At 57.0% G+C, this 24,958-nt stretch overlaps 6 protein-coding genes across 6 annotated transcripts; 3 read left to right on the top strand and 3 right to left on the bottom strand.

The window, feature by feature from the left end:
- Nucleotides 1-1,757: 1,757 nt before the first annotated feature.
- Nucleotides 1,758-2,206, bottom strand: CH63R_11059 (Chromate transporter; the record flags this gene model as incomplete). The annotated part of the gene is made up of 3 exons (XM_018306033.1): nt 1,758-1,883; nt 1,957-2,004; nt 2,084-2,206. The coding sequence occupies 3 exons, from the start codon at nt 2,204-2,206 to the stop codon at nt 1,758-1,760; spliced, it is 297 nt and encodes a 98-aa protein (XP_018152874.1).
- Nucleotides 2,207-3,345: 1,139 nt separating this feature from the next.
- CH63R_11058 (uncharacterized protein) lies at nt 3,346-3,639 on the bottom strand (the record flags this gene model as incomplete). Its single annotated transcript, XM_018306032.1, has 1 exon — nt 3,346-3,639. One exon carries the CDS (start codon nt 3,637-3,639, stop codon nt 3,346-3,348), a length of 294 nt encoding a protein of 97 aa, XP_018152873.1.
- A 3,761-nt stretch (nt 3,640-7,400) lies between these two features.
- On the top strand, nt 7,401-9,748 carry CH63R_11057 (TBC domain-containing protein; the record flags this gene model as incomplete). The annotated part of the gene is made up of 2 exons (XM_018306031.1): nt 7,401-9,179; nt 9,245-9,748. 2 exons carry the CDS (start codon nt 7,401-7,403, stop codon nt 9,746-9,748), a joined length of 2,283 nt encoding a protein of 760 aa, XP_018152872.1.
- Nucleotides 9,749-10,924: 1,176 nt separating this feature from the next.
- CH63R_11056 (Eukaryotic translation initiation factor 3 subunit B) lies at nt 10,925-13,388 on the bottom strand (the record flags this gene model as incomplete). Its single annotated transcript, XM_018306030.1, has 3 exons — nt 10,925-11,347; nt 11,434-12,964; nt 13,117-13,388. 3 exons carry the CDS (start codon nt 13,386-13,388, stop codon nt 10,925-10,927), a joined length of 2,226 nt encoding a protein of 741 aa, XP_018152871.1.
- A 990-nt stretch (nt 13,389-14,378) lies between these two features.
- CH63R_11055 (T-complex protein 1) lies at nt 14,379-16,201 on the top strand (the record flags this gene model as incomplete). The annotated part of the gene is made up of 4 exons (XM_018306029.1): nt 14,379-14,381; nt 14,458-14,612; nt 14,697-16,071; nt 16,142-16,201. 4 exons carry the CDS (start codon nt 14,379-14,381, stop codon nt 16,199-16,201), a joined length of 1,593 nt encoding a protein of 530 aa, XP_018152870.1.
- Nucleotides 16,202-18,003: 1,802 nt separating this feature from the next.
- Nucleotides 18,004-21,291, top strand: CH63R_11054 (Capsular associated protein; the record flags this gene model as incomplete). The annotated part of the gene is made up of 5 exons (XM_018306028.1): nt 18,004-18,047; nt 18,279-18,340; nt 18,422-18,717; nt 18,787-19,711; nt 19,772-21,291. The coding sequence occupies 5 exons, from the start codon at nt 18,004-18,006 to the stop codon at nt 21,289-21,291; spliced, it is 2,847 nt and encodes a 948-aa protein (XP_018152869.1).
- Between the last annotated feature and the right edge of the window lie 3,667 nt (nt 21,292-24,958).

Below are 24,958 nucleotides of genomic sequence, written 5' to 3'. Positions count from 1 at the left end.
CTACAGTTGGCTGTGAGGTCAGAAATGCGTTCCCTTTCACAGACAATGTTCGATGGCCAGACCGGCGTTGTCGATGTCAAGGGGAAATCGACAAGGAGTTTCTGGTGGTCATGTACGCCACATAAGTTATCTCGCCTCAGACCATTTCGGAATCAAAACAAACGCGTGGACTAAATGACGGTGCTCTGCGGAGAACGTGCTTGAACCATATGTGCGGCCGGTTCCTGACGATATGCTATATAGCAACACACCGAGATTGTCCCTAGGGTGAAGCAGGTGCCTGCTGTGCGTACATCTCACAACATAACAACCCCATCCGTCTTTGATGGCAAAATATACTGCTACGGTATCATTCCCGTCCAGAAACGACCCCATATCGAGCCAGGCCCATCACGGCACCCAGAAGGATGGCAAACGGTGCTGCGACGCCGTAGTACCTGCCACCCACGTACGCGGTAGCCGTGACAACAACCCACCACGGGTCGTCGCCCAAGCTCCTACCGGACTGGAAGCCCTCGTCGAGGTATCCGACCTGCCAGATCCGGTACACGGCAGTGTAAATCAGCCCGACGGCCGCGGCGTTGACCCCGCGCACTGCGGCCTTCACCCACGGCCTGCTCCTCAGCACGCCCCAGACACCCATGGTGCCGTGGACGAGGACCATGCCGGGGGTGAAGATGGCGATGTAGGCAACGAGGGCGCCCACGGCGGCCGAGTGGCCAGCGTTGATCGCCGTCAGGCCGCCGAGGAACACGGCAAAGTTGAAATTGGGCCCCGGGAAGGACTGCGCGATGGCCAGGCCGATGAGGAAGTCCCGCGGCGATACCCACCCCTCGGCGACGATGTACTCGCGGAGCAGCGGGATCACCACCGGCCCGCCACCGAAAATGATGGTGCCGGCGAGGTAGAGGTTGGAGAACAGGTTATACAGGATGGGCAGGTCCTTGACCACGCCGCGGGCGATCATGACGCCGACAAAGGTGGCGAAGAAGGCGGCGATGACAGCCGTGCCGACTTTCCAGGAGAAGTCAAGGCGGAACCCCTTGGGGATGACGCGGGGCTCGCCGTCGGCCAGGGAGCTACGGACTTGGCCTTCCTGAGACGGGGTCGCTGCCCGCGGTTCGGAGGGAGTCGACGTGGCGGTCCTCTGCTCGGGCGGCGACGAGGGCCGCAAGGCGGCGGCGGACGAGGTTCCAACGGACCCGAGATCCTTGCCGTGGTCCGTGGCCGTGGTCGTCGTCGCCATCATCGTCGTGGTCTGCAGCTCGACGCCGCGATCAGCACCCTCGCCTTCTGCTGCTTCTGCGGCGGCGGAAGACCTCTCTCTCCTCTTTCCCAGTAAAGCCCGCACCATCCCGGTGGCCCGCCGCGCAGGCTTGTGAACCCAGCGGTAGTCGTGCACGACGGTGGCGCACCCCGCGGCGCACATCAAGACGGGAAAGTACCACAGTGCATTGTACATCATGCCCGCAGCGGCGGAGAGGAAGACGAGAGTGCGGGTGAGCCTGTCGGTGATGGCCTTGTTGGAGAGCTCGACGGCCGCCAGGGCGATGATGCCGACGGTGGCGGCGTTGAGGCCCGAGAGGAGGGCGTAGACGGCTCGCGGAAGGGATGAGCCGATGGCCGAGACGCCGACAGAGAGGCCGTACATGCCCAAGGCGCCGGGGAGACTACATCAATGGCATCAGCTGGGGGGGCGGGGTTCTGGGATCTCGGGGAGCGTGGGCATGAGGGAGAAGGATCATTAGGGGGGTTTCTCACCTCCAGATGAAAAAGGCTAGGATGGCGCCGAGGAGGCCGTTCTGGATAAGGTTGATGCAGTACAGCATCTTGGTGCTGGCGGGTCCCGAGAGGGCCTGGGAGATGCTAAAGAGCTCCTGGAACTAGACGCGGGTGTGAGCTTAGACATCTTGTTAAGCCTCGCTCGCTCTGGGGGGTTTTAGGCGTGATGCGTACCATCTCCTCATCGATCCATCGCAGTCGCTTTACGAAGCGGTCGTGAAACTAACATAGCCCACCTGTCAGTCTCCAACACCTCGATGACACAGGGGGAGCAAGAGACAGAGGGGGAGATGGCTCGTACGATCTTGAAATGCACCGGAGGGCCTCCGAAGGCTGTGACACCCATATGCCAATTGTGCCTCAAGACGTCTGCCGCAAGCGCCGCATTCGCCCGCAGGCTGTGCTCCCACGTTGTGGCAAGCATCTTTGGCTGGGTCCTTGAGTGGCCTCTAGGGTGACACCTGGCGATGATATGGGAGTTCACCACACCTTCCTTCCTCTTTTTTTCTTCTTCTTCTTTCTCCCCTCTCTTTCTTCCGATCGGGTTTCAAATAATGCTTGCAGAGTACAAGGACTCAAGATTTCCAATTCGCGGGGTTTTGGGTTACAGGGTCCGGGTGCGCAGATCGGATCCCCCAATGATCCCGTCTCGAGCGTCGTCTGAAGATGTGTTGTGCCTTGTATATTGGCAAACTGGTTGGCCAGCCCCAAGTCCGACTGAGGCTGCGCACGCCATAACCTCGTGACTACGACGCCAAGACTCAGCCACATCTGTCGCGGGAGTTGTTTTAGGAATTTCTTTTTCTCCCCCCCCCCCCACTTCTGGCGTGGCCAAGAACATGGACTCGCGAGGTGAGTTCGATATCTGTGCTGGATTCTGGTTTTGTACATCAAGTTTGGTAAAGGAAGAAGCTTGACTTGACTTGGAAGCCTGGCTTTTTACGTCTTGAGGATCGTCACCAAGGTCATGGGTCTGTCTATTGGTTGACCTCTGAGCTAGGTGTGAGTCAGACAGCAACCGAATTCTTCAACGTGAATTCGTGGTTTAGATCACAGTGAGACAAAACGCTAGCCTGGAATTGATCCTCGTATGAGAGCGACCGAAATGCTTCACCAGGTGGAATGCATAGGATCAGATGTTTAATAACTTATGTACAACATAGGCGCGCCATTCCCGCAATCGACAACTACATCGCTCTTGATCAGCTGGCTTCTGAGGTTTGATTGGAAATCACTGTCCTGTCGTGCAGACTCCGTGTCATCATCAAGCTGATTCGGGGGGTGGTGCATCTGGAAGGCGATGCGCACAACGCTGGCAGCTGATGCTACGATCTCGGTAGCGAACCCGCACCACGTGACAGTAAGGTTAGAAAGAGAGGTTCAACAATTGCTTCTGTCGGTACACCGGGAAACATGTTGAGGTATGCGTCTAGTATGTCATAGCATTGTATGTCAATATGAACACCGCGATGAGATAGAAGACGGCCGGTAGTGGCAGCAAGTTCGTCTTTCAGCCAGAGGCATTGGCTCATGGAGCCTCCGAGGCGGAAAAGGCTAACGCAGCTAAACAACGGGCACCGCAATTTCACGGATGACAGCCAATGTGCAGAAGACAAATGCCAGTCCGTTGCTCAGAGCACGCGAGGAAGCCGAATCGAAGGCGCCGGAGAAGACGCTACTCAGACCAAGGTAAGTTTCGGCGGCGGGCTGACAACTTCTGGTGATTTGTCCAGCAAGCTGTAGCGAATGGGCAGCGTCATGGAGCGTAGCTGGCATATGCAACGGCCAGAGGGGTTGGTTGAAGGCGTAACTGGCACTGTCGACCTCTGTCGTCGGCTCGAGCCACTCCCAGCCCATGGAATTGACAAATCAGTGCATCCTGGCCAGCCAGATACGGGAGGACGGCGCCGGCATCTTTGGCGGCGATGCCAGAGAATTAAGCGGAGCTGGCGTCAATAGTCGACGGCTCGAGAGGTGGTTATTGGCGCTTACCGACACCATCGAGAAGGATTTGCCGAGCAGGTCGTCTCTGCCAGCATGGCTGCCTCCAAGCTGGCTGGAGCAGAGACCAGGAGCCTCAGGACCCATCCGATAGCGGCGGATTTAGGATTGTCATGATGCATGTCGCGACGGTTCGTCGCACGTGCTGGGCCGTGCTTGACTTTCGGGTTGACGCCATGGGAAAAGGCAATTGATGACTCGGATGCTCAAGATGGGACGAAGGTCACACAGCCAGGTGGATGATTTCGGGCAAGGAATATCGTTGGACAGTTCTACGGGCGAATGCTTTGACGCTGGTTTATGGGACTGATTCATGTACCGAAAGAGAGATCGAGGGAAGGTGTAGCAATGGTCGCGATGGTGGCGATCGAACATTGTCGTCGACGTAGGCGGCTGCTGATGTTAGGTAGCGAGAACCGCTGCAGACACGACTTTGTATTACATGCGCCGTACATGGACGGCAAGGCTGCAGAGCAACGCAGCTCGCAGAGAAGACCGTGGGCGACATCGTGTACATCTCGGTGGTCTCGAAAGCACCTGCTTGCGGGAACGAGATACGAAACGAGACGAGACAAGACTAGATGTGGCGGTGTCTACCGGTGGTGGGTGATTGAGCATCAGTCCACGCGAGTGTTAGGGTTGGTTTATTGATGTGCGACGAAGATCAAAGATTTTCATTGCAGACCTCCAATCGCAAGAAACAATCAGAAACGGCCGGAGCGTTTCAATTCTTGCAGCTCGTTGGTTCGCTCGTGGATTGCGCGCACGCTGCTCGATCGTCGTCTGGGTCTGACTTGCGAAGTGTATGTTAGGTAAGCATAGTGCGTCAAAGACGTGCTCGTGCAGTGCTCATCCGTAAGGGTGCATGGAGACCAACGCACGGAGTGAGTCTGAGTCTTCAGGCTGCATGAACATCATAAGGAGACGCAGCTGAAGGGGAAATGACATTTAGAGACGGGGGAAATGATGAGTAGACGGGGGTTGTGTGGGCCATGGACGTAGACCGGACCTCCGATGGGTCCAGGTGTGAGTTGTGTGAGTGTGTATGTGCGTGTGGCAGCGATGAGCGGGTGATAGTAAATCCGACAACGGTTCGACGCCAGGGGATGGGAAAGTGCGTGCTGTGCTTTGGCAGGCCACAGAGAGAGAAGGAGAGGTACAGTACACAATACGCCGCACACAGCCGGCAGGTTCCATTTCGGTGGGGCCGGGCCAGATTAGCCTGGTGGAGAGCGGGTGGGTGGGTGGGCGGTACTTACGATCTTGTACCTTAGCGAGGATGGTATCTGCAGCTCTGGGCGGATTCGGGCGGTCTCGACTCGTCTGGCCGCGACTCCTTTTTCGCCGTTTCCCTCGCTCTTCTTCACTTGCCCTATCTCGTCCCTCTCGCTAGCCGGCAGTCGGTGGCAGTTAGGCAGTGTCGCAATCAGCAACACCCAACAACCAGAGCACGACGCTGCAGGTGCTGGGGCCATGATATTGGATAATGTGTCCGAGTGGATCAGGCACATCAAGGTACGGTAAGTATTTACAGGTAGGTAGGTAAGGTATGTACGGAAGCCTAGGTACCAGCCGTTGCGGCGGTGTTATGGCCGTCTCTCATCTCTGACTGGCTGGACATTACTTCACCTGTATTTAACTTCCCCTACCCGAAGTCCTGAAGCTGCGGATGCGGGTGTGCCCTGTTGGCGGTGCCGCCAGGCTAGTACGATGTACCATGTTTTGCCCGACGTTCTGCAGCGAGAGAGCCTGTTGCTGCCACTGGGAGCGACACCTCCATCACGCATACACCACACCACACCACCAGCAAAGCAACGCTCACACCACCCACAACAGCACCGCACGCATTAGTCCAATCTGCCACCTGCATAAGGACATGAGAGCATGACTGCTGAGCTGAGTACCTGTCATTTGGCTGAAATGTCGTCGATCGCTTGCTTGCGCGTCAAGGTCGACAGAGCGTAACTCTTGTTGTCATAATATGTATAGAACAGGCCGATATGCACTATGACCAAATGTGCAGATGCAGGAGCAGGTTTTACTAATTTTGTATAAAAAATCAAATGGACGGGAGAAAAAAGGTACATGCTCCAAGGTACCACCGGTGGCTCCGCCCCCAATCACAGCGCGAAAAATCTTCTCCACGTTGTCCGCGTCTCTCATCTTCCCAAACTCCAGTCCACTCTCCTCCTCTCCCATCCTGCTCCATCCTGATCCATCCCCTCCATCTCCCTCATTCTCCATCCATTGGCATATCCCGGATCCTGTTTTCCCTCCCCCTTTGCCTTCGCCCCGTTTTTGCCCTGATTTTCCAACGACACCGCCGGAAGGTTGTTCGTCCTGTCTCGTCCTCTGCCTGCCCTGTCCTTGTTGATCTTGTCTCCCGTCGCAACCTGTCACTCATTGCTGGTTTGTCCCTCATTTGCTGTTGCTTGGTTAGCTCTGCTCAATCTGCCGTCATTTCGCCTCTACCAATCGCCAATTGCATCTTCACCCCCTCCTCATCTTGTCTGTCCCTCCCTCCCCCCCTCAACGCTCGCTATTCACCTTGCTTCGCCTTGGTATTCCTTCGTTTCACACCGTCTGTGCCTCAGTACGTAGACGGACAATCGATTAATTGACGACATCTTCTGCATAATTACTGGTCTTCCACGCATTATCACATACCGTCACTCGCTACCTCACCCAAAGGTTATAGCCGACCCGTATCCATCCATACCAGGCCTAGACCTTTGGCTGCTCACGGACGAGCACGTTCGTCTTCGTTCTCGTCTTCGCTGGTTTCCCTACACTCGCTCGTTTGCAACAGCAACAAACACATTCCTCTCAAAACATAGAGTTGCTTCGCTATTCTCCACTCAAGGGCTAAGACAACAGAGCCAAGCCAACATCGTCGCTCGCTTTCTGCTCTCGCCTCTCATTCTCTCTCACGACCCCCGTTGCCGTCTCTCGTCCCATCTTCTCGACAACCTGACATCCATTTCCGTCACCATAATTCAACTCGACCAGTCGACCACCGTCCGTGACCTGGAGAACCGGCCACACCCCGCTGTTTGCATCCCACTGCATCCTGGCCATCTCGAGACAGTTCACCCAGGCTTCGCACACCCTGAGCATCAAGGGGCCTCCACCCTCTCCACAGACGTCTTATCTCTTCTGTCTGTCTTTTCGTCTCGTCTCATCATCCATCCCTCGTCAGAAAGGAAAGCAAAGGGGGGGAAAAATAAGACAAGACGACCAAGCACCGGCCAAGCATTTGCCAGGGATCTGCCCGCTACGCATAATTGCGCCTTGACGAACCAACCCGCAACAACCAGCAACCCAGCAAGTGTCATTACAGCATAGCCGAACCCCCCGTTCCTGATCCTTTCCCTTGCTCCGCTCCACGTACCCAGCACCAAGCTCCCGACCAAACCACCATCACACGCTCTCGCCCTATTCTAGACTGTTGCCCCGTCCTCCCAAGGCCTGGCCGCGACAGTCTTGACTGACCTTCGTTAACACCAAACAAGCTTTTTTGTTGTTTTCTCTATACGCACCTCTTCTTCACTCTCACTACCTGCCGTCCTTCCTTCTTCCCTTTTCCCCTTTTGTTTCCTTGGACACTAGACAATGCAATGATGATATACGGGCATCAAGACGTTGATCTCGCTGGTCCCAGCCCAGGTTCGCCCCCAGGCATGACGTCTTCCAAAACATCAAAGTCTTCTTCGTTCAAGTCCTTCCATTCCGACGACAACAGCGTCCTGGACGACGTGAGTCATTTTGAAGAAATCGGTCTAGACGACGATGCTTCCCATTACGACACCCACCGCGCCCGCGACACACATCCCCCGAAGGCCTCCCAGCCCTACTCGAGATCTTATTCCAACGACTTTCGCCCTATATCATGGAAGCCGCCGCATTCTCGCTCCCCACCCATGGCCCGGGAACTCGCCAAACCCAGAAGCACAAGCGGCGCCGCTGATCTCGCCCCCAACGTCCGCTCCAACTCACGATCCTCCTCGCGACCCCCTTTTCTGAGCTTGAAGACCGACGGCCACGTCCTCAACCGCCGGAGCCCCAGCGCTGGTCGCCTTTCCGATCCCCGTCGAAGCCCCGTAAACCCCGTCAACTCTCGAGGCTTTGCGAGCCACTCAACGACTTCCCTCCATTTCCCCCGCAAGAACCGCAGCCCGAGCCCCAACTTTTCGTTACTTCCGAGAGACCCCAATGTGCCCCTGAAGCCCCGACGGGAAAGCTGGCAGTCAACCCAAGACCGGAAGTCGGCATTGGAATTGGAAAAGGAATGCGACGAGGACGACACGGACGATATCCCCGATGGTCTCATTCTCGATAATGTCCCCATCTCGCCCCGACCTCGACAGGAACGAACACCCAGCCGACCAACCTCGTCCTCCGGGGCATCACCCAACAGACCGCCAAAAGAAAGAGTCCGTAGTGTGGGCAACGGAACACCCCCGGTCCCCGTTGACTCGGGATGTCTACGTTCCCCATCCTGGAAGTCGGACACGGCCTTGTCGTCCATCGGAGAGCATGGTGCGCCCGAGCCCCTCAGGAATCGCGCGAGAAGCTGGAACCTCGCACTGGCAGAGCTCAATGCCGACGCCAAGGACTTGACGGAGAAGCTTGAAGAGCACTCGGACTATGTTCGCGAGAAAGCCGCGGAAAACGCTAACCCCACGGGACGCCACACTTGGAACGGCAAGTCCCTCGAGCAACACGCGCAGAAGCCTCGGGTCAAGTCTGCGTTGCCTGAACTGCCTCCGATCCGGCATCAGACCAATATCATGATTGACCCACTTCCAATTTCCAAGGAAAAGGAAGCAGTTCTCAGCCGCACACGGCCCTCATGGCTTCCACCCAAGGACCCGGCCGAGGAGAAGCGCCATCTGCGAGAGTACAAAAAGATGATGGCTCGCAGCGCCGAAGCAGACCGACGTCGCGAGGTCTCGCGCGAGGCCAAAAAGTCAACTCGCGACACGACGGCCGATAACCTGATGCGAGTCTGGGACGATGATATCATTCCCAGGTGGGCCGATGCCGTGCGAGAGCGTCGGACGCGCGAGTTGTGGTGGAAGGGAATTGCTCCCCGCAGCAGAGGCACCGTCTGGGCGAGGGCCATAGGCAACGAACTGGGCCTCTCCGGGAAGTCGTACAATGCCGCCCTCGGTCGAGCTCAAGAACTTGAGGGGAGAGTCACTGCTGGCAAGGGTGACTCTGAGGACATTCGGAGAGCAGCTTGGCTCTCGGCCATTCGCAAAGACGTGGCCGATCACACTTGGCAGGATCTACGCATCTTCCAGGTTGGCGGGCCTCTGCATCAGAGCCTCGTCGACGTCTTGTTTGCCTATGCGCTGTACAGAAGCGACATCGGCTACGTCAAGGGGTGTAACGTAAGTCAAACTCCCGAGTCACACGAACCCTTGCTCCGGGCACTGATGCTAACGAATCGCAAAAGACTCTTGCAGCTCTTTTGTTGCTCAATCTTCCCTCGCCATCCGCGACATTCATCGCCCTTGCCAATGTCCTAAACCGCCCATTGCCTCTTAGTTTCTACTCGGAGGACCCTGGTGCGAAAGCTTCGGCCTACAATCTGGTTATGCAGACGCTAAGCGTCAAGTCTCCCCGACTCCACGAGCACCTGACCAAGGACATTTCAGAAGGCTACGCTGACTTCTACCTCGGCAACTTCTTCATGGGACTCGGCACGACTCACCTGGCCATGGATGAAGCAGCCCGTCTTTGGGATGTGTACGTCTTCGAAGGTGACGCGGTGTTGGTTCGGGCCGCCGTGGCCACACTGATGCGCCACGAGATGGCGCTCCTGGGCGTCAAGTCTGCCGGAGAGGCCAGGAAGATAATTGAAAGTGGCGCCCACAAGGACGGCCGCAAGGCTGTCGTTGGAGATGACGGCGCCGAGGACCGCTGGATACGAGCTGTTCGGGAAGCGGGCAAGGCCTAAGTTCTCTCTCCGGACCCGTTTTCACCCCATCCCTCTAATTTTACGCTTGATGAATACTTAAGCTTTCGGAACATACGACATGATCCTAACTGTTTATATCTAATCTCCTGGGCCGGTGTGGTACCGGCCCTGCCATCAGGGGAAATCACACATACACACCAAACGACAAAACTTCAGCCAAGCCTGGCTCGGTCTGACGGCTTTGAGCTATCGATCGACGGGCGTGTATAAAGGATACCGGCGTCTGCGGCGCGATGGTCATTTTGTGGGAGCTGGTTTTGTAGCATTTTCTTGGGTTGCCATTTTTCATCACCTATTTCTTTCTTTGCCCGTATTCGCCTTTGGATGTTTTGCAGTGCGCGGGCATCCCGGGGAAGCGAGGCTCACTCAATAGAGTTACTGTACTGTAGATATACAGACGCTGGACGCCGAGGATCTTGGTCATGCGGAACATGGCCTATCCGGCATTCTGTGGATATAAACAACAATATTTGTCTTCCGGGACGATTGGGACGTCCCGGATCAAGGAGATTTACCCGCACAGATCATATTTTGTTCGTCATGGGCGACGAAACAAAAGGAAAAGGGTTTTGGGTTTGTTTGACATCTCACTTCTGCCCATCGCTTGCGATCCGCGTTTTCACATTCTTGTTTTCGTTGCGAACCGGAGCGGGGTTCGCACACCCCACCTCAAGGTGTTGATCACCTTTTTCAATATCCCATTCGTATCATTAGTCGTATTGTAGAAGAAACCACTTTGTACCAACAACCAGCTTGTTGCTCGACATGCTGCTCGATCAGGTGTCTCGTTACCATGCTTTGAATTACGTCCAGCTGGCGACGATGATTCACACTTGGCCTCATCATCGAAGAACTGGCGCGAGTCCGCTTGCGAAGCATTGTGTGATGTGCCCATGAGGCATCGTTTCTCACGTACACGGAACAAACCGTCTTTTTTTCGAATCCATGAATTAACCTTCCAGCGAAATGCCCAACCTCGCCCGATCGCCCCCAATGAACAGAAAATGTGAACTGGGATGGGCTTGTAACGGGCCCCCTTGATGACTTTTTTCTTCACTCCCTCCGTTGCCTACTTCTCCTTCTGCTTTTCCAGGAACTGCAACTGCTTCATGCTGCTTCATCTACACAACGACAACAACTGCGGTCTAACCCCCTTTAGTTGACAACCTCCTCCGTCTCCTCGAGTACCTCCTCCACAATCTCCTCAATGGTCTGCTCCTCGCCGTCGCTGGCCGCCGTCTTCTTGGAAAGGAGGTAGGCGACGATGTCCTGGGGCAGGCCGAGGGCCTCGCGCTCCTCGCCGACCTCGGCCTCGATGTCCTCGCGCCAGGCGACCCACTCCTCGAGCTGGCGGCGGCGGGCCTCGACGACCTCGCGGTCGGCGGACGCGCCGCGGTCCATGTCCTCCTGCTCGAAGACGCGGCTGTACTCGCGCAGGTTCTTGCGGATCTGCTTCTGCTCCTCCTTGGTGAGCAGCGTCGGGGGGCGCGGGCGCCAGGCCAACTGCTTGAACTTTTCGACAGGCTCCTCGCGCAGCGCCTCGCCCTTAAAGTCGTAGATGTGGTATCCGTTCTCCATCTGCACGTTCTCTTTGTTAGTTCATGTGTCCAGTCTCGGTTTGGTCCTCAGACCAGGTTCGGCATGGGGGAAGGGGGAAGACGTACAGAGTGCTTCCAGGCAGAAGCCCAGGTGGCGACGAAACGTCCTGAGGGGTCCCACTCGATGTCGGTGACGCCGTAGTGATCGCCCGTGTTCATAAGCTGCAGGTTGGCTGTCAGGTCCTTGTCGGACTCGGGCTTCTCGCCCTCGAAGTCGAGGTCAAAGAAGTCGAGGTCAGAGCTCTGCTGGTTGTGGACGGTGGCGATGACGACGAAACGACCGCGCGGGGACCAGTAGATGGCGTTACTGTTCTTCTTGTCCAGAGTGCGGAGGTGTTTGAAGTTGCCGACGACGTTGCCCTTGGCCTTCTCGGGGCAGAAGAAGGAGACAGAGGTCTTGGGCGCGACAGCGACGGCGCCGGCGGGCTCGGTTGTCGTGATGATGACGAAGCGGTCGCCCTTGGGCTCCCAGGCGAAGTTGATGACGGTGTCCTTGATGGTGTCGACGACCTCGACGGGGACGCCCTTCTCCTTGATGCGGAAGATCTCGAGCGTCGTGGCCTGGGACTTCTTGGACTTGGAGTGTCGGTCGACCTTGACGCAGAGGTACGACGCGTCGGACTGCCAGTGCAGCTTTGCGTCGGAGACGCTGAACAGGGGCAGCTGACGGACAACCTCCTTGCTGGGGATGCTCATAAGACCGACCTTGGCAGGGTTGCTGCCGATTTCCGGAGTCCAGTAGGTGAGGAGCTGCTCATACGTCTTGATGCCGTCTCTTTGCGGGCTGGCGGGGGCCCAGTCAAACTCCATGATCCCCTCAATCTTGATGGAGGTCTTGTCGAGGAGGTTCATGCGGGGCAGCTCGTAGACGGAGATGCCGGTCTGGTAGTTGAGGCGGGCGACGTAGTTGTCGTCGGCGGACCACTTGAAGGCGGGCCAGAGCAGCTTGCGCTGCTTGGCCTCGTCCATGCCGGCCACATCGAGGTTAGCGAAGGAACGGATGGGCTTGCCGGACTCGACGCTCCAGATAACATAGTTCTTGCCGTCGTCGTCGACAGACAGGGCCGGGTGGCCCTCGTCGGGGATGGAGATGGGGCGGGCAGACCATGTCACCAGGTACTTCTCGGAGGGGGACCAGTCGCAGAAGGTAACGAAGGGGTGGGGGAAACGCTTCTGCCGTGACCACGAGGCGCCGCCCCAAATCTGAACACCTTGGGCGTGAACCGAGGTGAGATAGGTGCCCTCGGGCGACCACCGGATGAAGCTGTCTGTCCAATTTTGACGGTCGACAATGTTCTCGGGCACGTCCTTCTCGTTGTTCCAGAAGACGCCGACGGTGTCGCCACGGTACATGGCGAACTGGTCTCTACCACGGCCGCTGGGGTCCTTCATGAATGACCTGAGGTGCTCCTTCTCGGTGAACTCCTCAATGTACGGCGCCGTGTACTCCTCCTGAATCTTGCCTTCGCGGCCGTAGCGGTCGACATCGGTGAGCTTGTTGACGCGGAGGATGTGCTTCTTGTCGAGGGGGACCTGGTCGAGGCCACGAACGGCGGCGGCAGCCTCACCGGGGGACGAGTACTCGACAAAGGCGAATCTGAGCGTTTGTCTGTCAGCATCACCGCTTCGCTTTTGCATGCGCGATCCCGAGTTGGACCGGATCAAAAGCAAGATCCAAGACCCAGAACCAGATCCGGATCCAGATCAATGGCTGGTTCCAGGGCCGAAGATCCACCAGGCCGAACGTACCTCAGCGACTTTCCGTTCTCGCCCATGGGCATGTAGATCAGGTCCTCTCTCGTCTTGCCAACAGAGTTCAGCTTCTTCAACAAGAACTTGACCAGCTTGGGCTTCTGCTCCTCGTTGACTTCGGGGAGGCCATCGATGACCACGAAGGTGTCGTATCCCTGCTCCAACTGAACCTCGTACTTCTCGCGCAGGTCGGAGATGTCGATCTCCTCCTCATCGTACTCGTCGTCGTCGAGATCTGCCTCGCGCAGATGGTCGAAAGAAGGCGCCATGATTGCGACGGCTGGTCAGGGAGGAACAGTCGAAGTGAGTTGGCGGGTTGTTTCGTGATTAATTTTTCCGGTAGGGGTGGGAGGGGGTGTGTGTCTCTTCGGTGAGAACTGCGCTGCGATGGCCCTTCTGTGGTGGGAAAAAAAGAGGTGCCGCCCAGGTGTGGGGTCCGGGTCGCTTTCTTTTAGGTGAAAAGTGCCCCGCGATTTTTTTCGGTTTAGATGAGGGTTTCCGGGCTGCGGAGCGCTGTTCTTTAGGCAGACTCTTGAGGCAAGGCCTTGTATTTTTTATTTTATTTTATGTTTTTCACCGGTGCAAAACGGGCGATGATGGAGCTGGCCAGTGACTTTCTTGACAACTGGAAATGCGCCTCGTTACTTAGGGGGGAGAGATAACCGGGGGTGGGACGGGGCGAAACGACTATCGCGCGCACAATTTGGCAGTCGATTTGGAAAGTTTTCGGTGGTTGAGCTGTTCGTGTGTGGGCTGGAATATTGAGTTGTTCCGGCTCCGGTACTGCTATAAAGCCCCTCGCTCCATGACCTTTGGCGATTCACGTGATATGGAATTCTGCCAGGAACCAGTTGCCAGGGCCCCTAGGATGGCGGGTAGGTCTTTGACCGCCTCGCCTCAGGAGCTCCCCTCAAGTGTTTGTTCTGCCTGCTACAGGTACTCAAGTACCTCCCTTAGATGTCTCCCCTGGCTGGCGTGCACTGGCCACATGCAACCGCTACAGTGGAGGATGGACGCCTCTGGAATCACCACAGCAGCTCTGCTTCGCTAATCACACGGAAGCTCCTGCCCAGCAGCACCCCACTTCGCCAGGCTGAACCCCCCCAAAATTTCGACGACGATTTTCTCGGTGAAGCTTTCCCAAGGCTGAGGAATCCCGTACAACCCAGACAACCTCTGCTTTCCGCTCCCCACCCACACCCGATCTCAGTCACCCGTTTGATCTCAATACAGAGTGTCTGAAGAATATCACATTCATCATGGTGCGTCACGAACTGATGCCGACTTTCGTTTGCCCAACAGTCGCAGTCGCTAACTAGGTGTGCCGTGCCCCTCCAGTCGTCCTTCAGCCCGACACAAATCTTCGAGGACGGAACCACGGAGGAGAAGGGAGAGAATGCCCGTCTCTCCGCCTTCGTCGGCGCCATCGCCGTCGGCGATCTCGTCAAGAGCACCCTTGGACCCAAGGGTATGGACAAGATTCTGCAGTCTGCGTACGTTAAACCCCCGCCTACAGATGATACTACTATTCATCCCACCTCGATCCACCCTCATGACTGTAGCTGACAAACATCCAGATCAACCGGCGAGATCATGGTCACGAACGACGGCGCCACCATCCTGAAGTCTATCGCCCTCGACAATGCGGCAGCCAAGGTCCTGGTCAACATTTCCAAGGTCCAGGACGACGAGGTCGGTGACGGCACCACCTCGGTTGCCGTTCTCGCGGCCGAGCTCCTCCGCGAAGCCGAGAAGCTTGTCGACAAGAAGATCCACCCCCAGACCATCATCGAGGGTTACCGGATAGCGAGCCAGGCCGCCCTCAAGGCCCTCAAGGAATCCGCCGTCGACCGCAGCAACACCCCCGAGGCTTTCAGGAAAGACCTGCGGGCCATCGCCCGCACAACCCTCAGCTCCAAGGTCCTGGCCCAGGACCGTGACCACTTCTCCCAGCTCGCCTGCGAAGCCGTGCTGCGTCTCAAGAACTCATCGGACCTCAGCCATATCCAGATCATCAAGAAGGCCGGCGGCAAGCTGAGCGACTCGTACCTCGACGAGGGTTTCATCCTCGACAAGAAGATTGGCGTCAACCAGCCCAAGCGTCTGGAGAAGGCCAAGATCTTGGTGGCCAACACGTCGATGGACACGGACAAGATCAAGATCTTTGGCGCCCGCGTCAAGGTGGGAACGACCAGCAAGCTGGCGGACCTCGAGAAGGCGGAGAAGGAGAAGATGAAGGCTAAGGTGGAGAAGATCAAGGCGCACGGCATCAACTGCTTCATCAACAGACAACTCATCTACAACTGGCCCGAGCAGCTCTTCACGGATGCGGGTATCATGTCCATCGAGCACGCCGACTTTGACGGCATTGAGAGGCTGGCTCTAGTGACGGGCGGCGAGATTGCCTCGACTTTTGACCACCCCGACCAGGTCAAGCTGGGACAGTGCGACTTGATCGAGGAGGTCATTATCGGCGAGGACACGCTGATCAAATTCTCTGGCGTTGGCGCTGGCGAGGCCTGCACGATTGTGCTGCGCGGTGCCACGGATCAGCTCTTGGACGAGGCGGAGCGAAGTCTGCACGACGCTCTGGCCGTCCTGTCACAGACGGTGAAGGAGCCGTGGACGACTCTGGGTGGCGGCTGTGCCGAGATGGTCATGGCCAAGGCTGTTGAGGGTGCCGCGACGCGCGTTGAGGGCAAGAAGCAGATGGCCGTCAGCAGCTTCGCGATTGCGCTGCGTCAGTTGCCCACTATCCTGGCCGACAACGCGGGCCTCGACTCTGGCGAGCTCGTTGCGCGTCTGAGAAAGGCCATTTACGACGGCATGACGAATTACGGATTGGATCTCCTGACGCCCGGTGGTGGCATCACCGACATGCGGGATCTGGGTGTCGTGGAGAGCTACAAGCTGAAGAGAGCGGTGGTTTCGTCTGCCAGCGAGGCAGCAGAGGTACGTTTCTGGGTTCCTCGCCGTGTTTCACGGATGGGGTTTGGAGAACAAATGACTAACTTTGAAGCAGCTTCTTCTCCGCGTAGACGACATCATCCGCGCCGCCCCCAGAAGACGGGAGCGTGCTTGATTCAAGACACACAGCAATGACGGCAGCACAGGAGGAGTTCCCGGCAGGATTGGAAGGTCAAGAAGGAGAAGAAAAGTGATATTCGCATGTCGGCGACTAAAAGTGAAAGACAAAAGTCAATACCATAGAAAAGGGGATCAATCCTGGGCTGGATGAATCAATGGCAGTGTCATAAATGAGTCTCGCATCGCATCGCATTGCATCGCGTCGTATTGCTCTGCACTTTGTCAAAGAATGTCTGGGCGGTTGAAGGTGGTGTGGTCGAGTGGCTGAGTGTGGGTGTGCTACCAAACTCACTCAACGCTCGGGGCCGCTCACGGGGATTGGTGCCAACAGGGCTGGCAGTTTGCTGACGGCAGGGTTCCCGCTGAGGCGAGATGAGGTTATTCGCCCTGTCAGCTATTGTGCAGGTTGACGGGATGAAACAGTTGCGTTGTTATTATAACCCTACATGGGTAATTCGTGTCTAGGTGCGTGGTGATGGGCCTGTACTCGTCGTTACTTCACTCCTTTTAGCAACGGCAAGGTCAACTGGATTCCCAGACGTATGCTCCCATCAACACATGGTTCGTCTCAACATGGTCGTCATCTGTCGTCTCGTCTTTTTCTCGTCCGCATTTTCGTGATGAGCCAAATCCAAAACGTGCCAGGTCCACCCAGGCCCGCAGATCGGAATAACTGGGTGGGCTGTACCACGAGGGGCGGCTGGCAATGTCCATATTCCATGGACCATGAGTCGTCTGCTGCCGCCGCATTATACAGATATGATGTATTCGTATCGACGGTTCTTCTCCACAAACAAACACGGCCGCTACTGGTTTTCTAGGACAGACACACGCGTCTACCGTTGCAGCAGGCCGCACGCTCCCCCCCCTTTTTCCCCCTCTTTGGTTCTCCAGTGGCACTCCAGCGGTATGCCTTGGAAGAGCGCCACACTTTTCTAGGCACCGTAAAACATGGCCCATCAAGAGCGGCCAGAATTCGCTGATCCACAATGGCTTGTCATGCCGCCGTTGCAGAAGCTACCCCATGACGACAGCTTGCTATTCCTGGGACATAACACCACATATAGACAGTGACACAGCCTTCGGTAGCCGGATGGTAGCGAACGACATCGGCCCCGTTTCCCAGTAGAGATATCGAGTAAGGAATGGGAGAGACTCCTGCAGGCTAGGGATCCATTAGTCCGGCCTGGCCTGGACGGCTCCATTATACACGAACAAAAAAACAAGGACCATGGCAGTATTCGACCATCTGTGGACCGGCAGTACGGCACAATGACAGTACCTGGAATGCAGCTCAACCACCGTACAATGCATCATTGTCCCTCACTTCAGTCAGAAGAGGAGAAAGGCACAAGCGGAACAGCGGTGTCGTTCCCCCAAACCTGGCTGGCCCCTGAAGAGACGGACTGCACCAACAACCAACACCATGTGTATCAGGCGTCCGCTAGCAACTTTGCTACTGCCGAACCGTTGGTGACTTTCACGTTTGTCCCCTTTATCCTCCGTCTCCCTACTTCTTGTCCTTATCCAGCTAAGCTTGGACCCACGATTCCTGTATCACCAAGTCTCCTCCGGCCTGTCTTTCCCTGTTGCCGCTCAGTTCCGTGCTTCTCCTCTCTGGGTGGAAAGATGCAATAGTCTTCCGAAGTCTTTTCTCTTTTTCTTAATCCTACTTTGCTGTTTATCTCCTCCTCTTCCTCTCCCTACCTGCAGCCAGCGCTTGTTTCGTTCCGTTCCGCCCCGTTTCGTCTCCGTGCGCCTCTCCGCGTGCCAAGACGGCGCATCTTGACGCGGCCGATGGCGGACCCGCTGAAGAAGTACGGCGGCATCTTGGCGGCGTGGTAAGTGAACAACCTCATTCCTTCCTTGCTTCCTTCTTTTAGCCATCTCAGACACCCAACATCATCGGCTTCTGGCTCGGCTTCGTTCAGCCACATGCGATTGCCTTGAAATGTCGTGGCAAACCATCTTGGATGTCGGCCTCACCGTACCCGACTCAGCACAACCTTTGTGCTGTGATGAGCCGCCTCCGCTCTATCTACCTAGTGTACTGACAGTCGCCTTGCTTACAGCTTTTTGCTGCTTGCCTGCACCGCCTGGATATCCTCTCGATTCAACAATAGCGCCGCTTTCGGTAGGATACCACACTCTCTTGCCGATGCTTAAATCCGCATCCTCAGTTCACGTCTCGGAGACAGCCACTAACACTGGCTAGAACGGCCAATCCACTTCTCCATCCTGACGCTGTTCGAATCCGGTCTCGTCATCGCGTTAGGTTGCAGGAAGCTTTCGTCAAGGAATGACTCAGCCAGCAGTCAGGGATATCAACTCGCAATACCGTCAAGCTTGAAACATGACTGGAAACAGCACCTCCAAGCGGGCATCGACGCCGTACGAAACTGCTGCTTCTTGTCCTCACCTTCTTTCATCCTCGGAGGTCTCATCGTGCTGCGCTCGCTGCTATTCTGGCGCACGATTCGTACGATTCACTGCTCGTGGGAGAGCTTTGAGGTTTGTGCCGCCTAAACATAGAGAAGACGACCGCATCGGAAGCATGAGTGACTGACAACTGGGCCATAGACCTTCGTACCGGCTCTAGTCGCCCTGTTCACGACAGCGTCACCCACCGCCATCCAACTACAACAGCACCCCGGATTGGAAAACCGGCCGCGGCGCTGCTTCAACGTAGGCTCTGTTCGTTACGTTATTGTCGCCATCGTCTGGGCATGCTCCGCAAGAATTACCCTTGCCCTCTCCGCACAGTCTGCCGGAGCCATCTGCCCAGCGGGCTTCTTCCGATGGGAAAGACAGATCCCGCTCGCACAAGTGCTGGCCGTTGTTCTGGACGCGGTGTTGTTGACTTGCCTGTCGAGATGGCGTCAAGACGCCGTAGACGATGCGCCGCAGGCTTGGGCCTTCGCATCGCGGGTCTTCCTGAGATCTGCCGGCGTTTTGGCTGTGCTTGCGACTTTCTCGTTCTACAACCTCCGGAACATACGGTGGGCCTTCGACCTGCATTACGTCGGTGTTAGAGACCTCCTGGTCGACAGCACCGTCGCTTCGGTCGCCCTCACTTCCGCCTTCTACGTCGCGAGCGACATCCACCCCGGCACGCTGGCGGTGATCGTCACGGCGTTCGGGGTGTACGCCCATCACCTGATCCGCATGTTGCAGACCTCGTCACCTGTGGATGATTCCCTGGTTTACATGGTCTCCGGCGGTCTCACAATAGCTGGCGTAGGTCTACTCCTGCGCTACGAGAAAGATATCACCAGCACATCCAGCGCAATATCAGGGGACCCACGCCTGATGCGATTCCTCACGGGATGGTACGTGATCTTTGTCGGCTTTCTATGCGCGACCTACCTGATCTTATACCCGGACTTTGCCTCCTCCGACACCCTCTCCTTCCCTGACCTACTCTCCGCCGCCAACGCCGAATCCGACGCCTGGATTGCAAGAGCGAACCAGAGCAGGACGCTTGAGGGCGCCGTCAACGAGTACCGTCGCCGGTACGGCCTCGCACCACCTCCCAACTTTGACAAGTGGTTCGAGTACGCCGTAGCCAACGGCTCGCCCGTTATTGACGACTTTACGCAGATCAACGATGACTTGCTACCCTTCTGGGGTGTCGCGCCGGATGTGCTGCGGCAGCGGACGAGGCATATCATCGGGGTGCCGTGGCTCGGCATGGGAGGAATCCGGATTCGTGGGGGCAAGGTCGAAGTTGCGCCGGGCACTCCCGGATCGCACATGTGGATGATGCGCTCGATGCAGGACATGATTGAGGAGTTTGCAGAGCATTTGCCCGATATGGACTTCGCCATCAACCTGAACGACGAGCCTCGCGTGTCCATCTCGTTCGAGGACATGCAACAGCTGCAGACCACAGCGGCGAAGTCACAAACGCGGCTACTGAACAGCAACGATCTCAAGACCTTTGACAGCTCCAAGCCGCCGGCATGGAGCGACGGCGACGTCCTTCAGTCGCCACACGAGCGGTCGCCGTACTTCACAGATCGCGTCCGAGACCAGATCTACTACGACTTCATCGCGCCGTCCTGCCCGCCCGAATCCCCTGCCCGTAACACGCGGTGGTGGAGCCGTAGAGAGGCCTGCCGCGACTGTGTCCTCCCGCACGCCGTCCGCTTGTTCGAGGGTCTCGAGAACCCCGTCGTCTCCAACTGGACCGCGGCCACCGACCTCTGCCACCAGCCGGACCTTGCTTATCTTCACGGGTTCCTGGCATCCCCCGCGCCGGCCATCTTCACGAAGGCTCCGTTCCCCGTGTTCAGCCAAAGCAGGACGTCAGGGTTCGCGGACATTCTCGTGCCGTCGCCGTGGAACTACGACGACAAGACGACGTACGACGAGGGCGAGGACGTCGAGTGGGAGCGGAAGAAGAACACCATGTTCTGGAGGGGCTCGTCATCAGACGGGTACGCAGCGCGGGGGTCGTGGCAGGGCTTCCTGAGAGCGCGCTTCGTCTGGGCCGCGAACGCGATCCGGACGAAGAGCGCCCCCGCCGCCCGGCCGGACGCGGACGGGCCGCCGGGTCCCGCAACCCCGGGTGATGGCAAGCCAGACTTCGACGTCGGTTTCGTGGGCGGCTTCTCGAAATGCCACACGGACGACTGCCAAAGCCAGCGAGACACGTTCTGGGGCGGGGACTCGTCATCCAAGTCCAAGGTCGCCTTCGGCGAGCACTGGCAGTACGCTCACCTGATGGACCTCGACGGTGCCGGCTTCAGCGGGCGCTTTATCCCCTTTCTGCGGAGCCGCAGCCTCGTCTACCGCGCCGGGCTGTTCCGGACGTGGTTCGGGGAGCGTGTGCACGCGTGGCGGCACTATGTCCCCGTCGACGCGCGATTGCACGAGCTCGGGGGCCTTCTGCGGTACTTCGGGGCCCGGGACGACGAGGAGGGCGGGCGGAGGGCGCGGGAGATCGCCGAGGAAGGGAGGGCGTGGGCGGCGAGGGCACTGCGGAGGGAGGATATGAGGGTGTACATGTTCCGGTTGCTGCTGGAATGGGGTAGGGTCTTGGATGATGCGAGGGAGGGGCTTGGATTCGCGGTGGTGGCTTGATATACCCCCCTTTTTCTTTCTCTTTTCTGCGAGCGAGGCCACTCTGGATATGGGAGTCTGGATGCCATGTGTATTTCGATATGGCATGGATGGACAGCATCGGCGTTGATGGTGACGACTCTCTGATCACCTGCTGGCAACTTGGGGTTGCTAAACGGACGAATCACGGCGTGGATGGTAATCATCTCTTGGACACACATCTTCACAGCGGAAGTGTTTGAATGAAGAACACTTGGCTTGCCTCCTGGACAGTTCTGCCCTCGGACTCTTCGTTTAAGGTAGCGGCCGGCCACTCTGCCACCAATTGCTCCCGCCGAGCTCCATCCTCGGTCCCGAGATACCGCTTCGCGAAGGACGGAGAGGCGGGATCACGCAGGGCTGCTTCCGTGACCAAGGGTAAACTGTAGAGGGGCGGAAGAGGGAAGTCGGCTTGAACAATCCACAACATTCTGACTGCGGGAACTACTCTTCGATCAGCACTTCGCACACGAGATGCCCGACCAGATGACGCCGTCACCATTTGCGCCCCCCAGTTGCCTTCTATGGACACAATTTTTATACACCCCGCCCAACCAGCCCCCCTCCCCTCGTACCGCATATCCGTCCGTTAGAAAACGTTCCGCTTGCCTCACTTAGGCAAAATGGCTCTGGCCGCAGCGTGACGGAGACTCCGACCTGCTGAGCACACAGACAACGCAAAGACACGTCAGCCCAGCCCTGAGTCCCCCCCGACTGACATTTCTGAGCAAAAGGACTTGGTGAGACGCGGGGTCGAATTGTTGGGTGTCTCAGCCGCGCTGAATAGGGGCGGAGGGGGGAAGGGGGGGGCGGGCGGAAGACAGGTGACATTTTGTCACGAGCTCAGGAGCCAAGTCATCTTCTTGGAATTCTTTTGGCTTGTGGCGGGGGCGGGAATGGCTCACTCGGGTTCCCCGCGCACTCTGGAACGAATGAGACTATCACAATCTCATTGCTCGCAGAGGCGGGTTTTCCCATCAGTTTGCGTAGGACTAGTAGATGTGCGTCGGTGTGCGCGAGGTTTGGGACGGGAGTGACAGGAACAACCATTTGCGTCTGTCTCGCTCGGCGTCGCGACGATCTCCTCTGGAGACACATGCAAAAGAAGACATGTGCGAGATTGATGAGAAGAGGCTTGAACACGGGCGTGTCACATGCTGAACAAGTGAGAATGTGGCCCGGAGATCCAGCTGCCTGTCTGCCTGCCTATCTGCGGGTGACACAAGCTTCCACCTGGAGTACTGCAGAACAGCAGCGGTCAAACGTATCCGACAAGGTCAGGTAGCATCTGATGATAACAGTGACCATCTGAGCCATTTGCGGTGGCGATATGGACGCCTGGAATCCTCTCTGAGTTCTCAGTTTCCAGTCGGTGAATAAAGGGGGGGCGAGAGTCAAGATAGAGACCACAATTCTGCCAGTGGCAAATCACAGGGAATGGAAAGTTTAACATAAACATACGGATGCTAAACTCTCATGCGGTCAGTGAGAACCACCCTTCTCTGCTGATGAGTGAGTGAGTGAGCTTCGATGAGACTCGTGTGGTGTGGATCGGACCCCAACAGCCCTCCCCCCTTTCTAGTGACATGACAAAAGCCGTCATCGTAGCCATCGCTCCTCGTCATACCAACAACAGTCGAGCGCTGATTTCTCCGCACTCCAGCCCGTTCACTCAGAACACCGCTGAACCAGTGACGGTCACTCGCCATCGCCGGCATGGTCGTCGGCTGGAAGCCCTGCAAGAAGCAGGGAAACGGTGGCTACAGCCCCCCCTCCTCTCCCATCGAGCAGATGTCGAGCGAACCGGCCATCTGGTTGGGCAATAAATCACCACCCCAAGCTGGGCCTCGGAACAGGTTAGGGTAAGTGGTTAGGATAAGTAACCTAGCTGCCAGCCTCCCGAGACAAAACGCGGGGGTGGCAGAGGAAAGGAATGCCTTCGGTCTCCAGTCACTGATCTAGTGGTTCACAACTCCGAGCTCTTCTTGCTTGGTGCGTTGCCCTCGCAGGATATCTGCACGGGACGGAGTGGTTATTAACTGACCGTTTCCTGACTTCTTGAGAAAGCTAGCCAGCGTCGTCGGTGCTAGCAAGGGGTTGGTAAAGGGAGACATTGTGACTCCGAGGCAACCTGTCGTGCCCGTCACGACCGGATCGCTTCCTCCCCCCCAAAGTACACCATGTACCCAAAATCACATGTGAGATGAGATGGCTCCTCTCGTCCGTGGAACGGGGAGGCCCAGCATCGGGAGCGGCATGATGAGCGTCGGACAACACGACGCCATGCCGGGGTGGGACACGATTTGCAGGATGGATTACCATGATGAACATAGCCGACTGGCTATGGCTTCCGGCATCCCACGAAAACAACGTCGCCCCAGGCCTCTTCGCTTGCCCAGTGACCACGACGGGCGTTCCCCGCCGCTGAAGACAAGGGCGTCTACAGTACACCACGCAAAAGGTGGGACAATTACCATGTGATGATTGTCAATTGGGTCGTAAGCAAGCCTCCAGCAGCAGCGGGCCTCCAGTAACACCCTGCGATGAAAGGATCGAGAATTGAATATTCGCACGTTGGGATTGGGCCTCGAGAATCTCGATGGCCTCAGCGTTGGGGTCTTATCGTACAAAGGCCCCACGAAAGCAGCTGAACCGGAAAAGTCAATGTCTGGATCGTTTTCCCAGTCCACAAAATCTTGCAATGCCCGGCGTTGATGATTTAGAAGGGCGGGTTATTTTAGGTAAGATATCCGTTGTGAAGAGCTGTCCGTCCTGGGCTTCCCGAGGTGCATATCCCTGGCGTGCCTGGCCAGCAGGTACAACTTGCCGCAATGGAGATGCAATGGGCACAGACCAGGCCTTTCATCCATCTGAGTGGGCGAGTGGGGGACAGGGTGCGGTACGTACCAATGAAGTTCTGCCATCGCGACAAGGCCGGCCCTGGCCAGCAACCATCTCAACAAAATTCCAACCCCAACAGAAAATTTCAAGGGCAGCAGGAAGGGGGGAGGGGGAAAGAAAGGAGTGTGAAAGATCATCACTTCACAGAAGCGAGGCAAACAAAAAACCAGGGGCCCTGGAATGCTACAATGCTTCCAGAAAACGGCGTTCCCACCTCGTCTTGTTTCAGGGTCTCTGGGGCGCGCGCTCGACTCGACATAGTACCAAGGGGTTTTTTTTGGCCTGCCGGAGCTGTTTCATGCGCAGTGTCTCGCGGCTTTGCCCGCGAGTCGGTCCAACATGGATATGTCCCTGCTACTCTCGTGTGTTGCGAGTGGTACACCATTGGCATCATCAGCCATAAGCATGGGAAACGCGAGCGTGATGTGATTCAGGGGTTGCGTTGCTGACTGGAAATGCATCTTTTTAACGGTTTGGCAACGACGTCGTCGTTGATTGCGGGCGTCAATTCAAGATTCAACCCCTTCCCCGGGCGGGGATACATGATTGGCTGCCATGCTGGTGGTATGCTCTGCTCCCGATTGGCTGGGGTAAGTGGATTAAACACGCCACTATCCAATTGTGAGGCTCCAGTTTATTGTGCCCTGTTCTCTTTCTGTTGCTTCATACGTGGGGTTCGAAGCAGACCAAGAGCCACTTCGTTGCGTGCATCGGTACGTAGTCTTCCACACATCCCCCAGCATCCCAG

Source organism: Colletotrichum higginsianum, chromosome 8, assembly GCF_001672515.1.
Source record: "Colletotrichum higginsianum IMI 349063 chromosome 8, whole genome shotgun sequence".
Classification (NCBI taxonomy): Eukaryota; Fungi; Ascomycota; class Sordariomycetes; order Glomerellales; family Glomerellaceae; genus Colletotrichum; species Colletotrichum higginsianum.
Note: the sequence above shows the minus strand (reverse complement) of the source record. Positions and strands in the feature narration are given on the sequence as shown.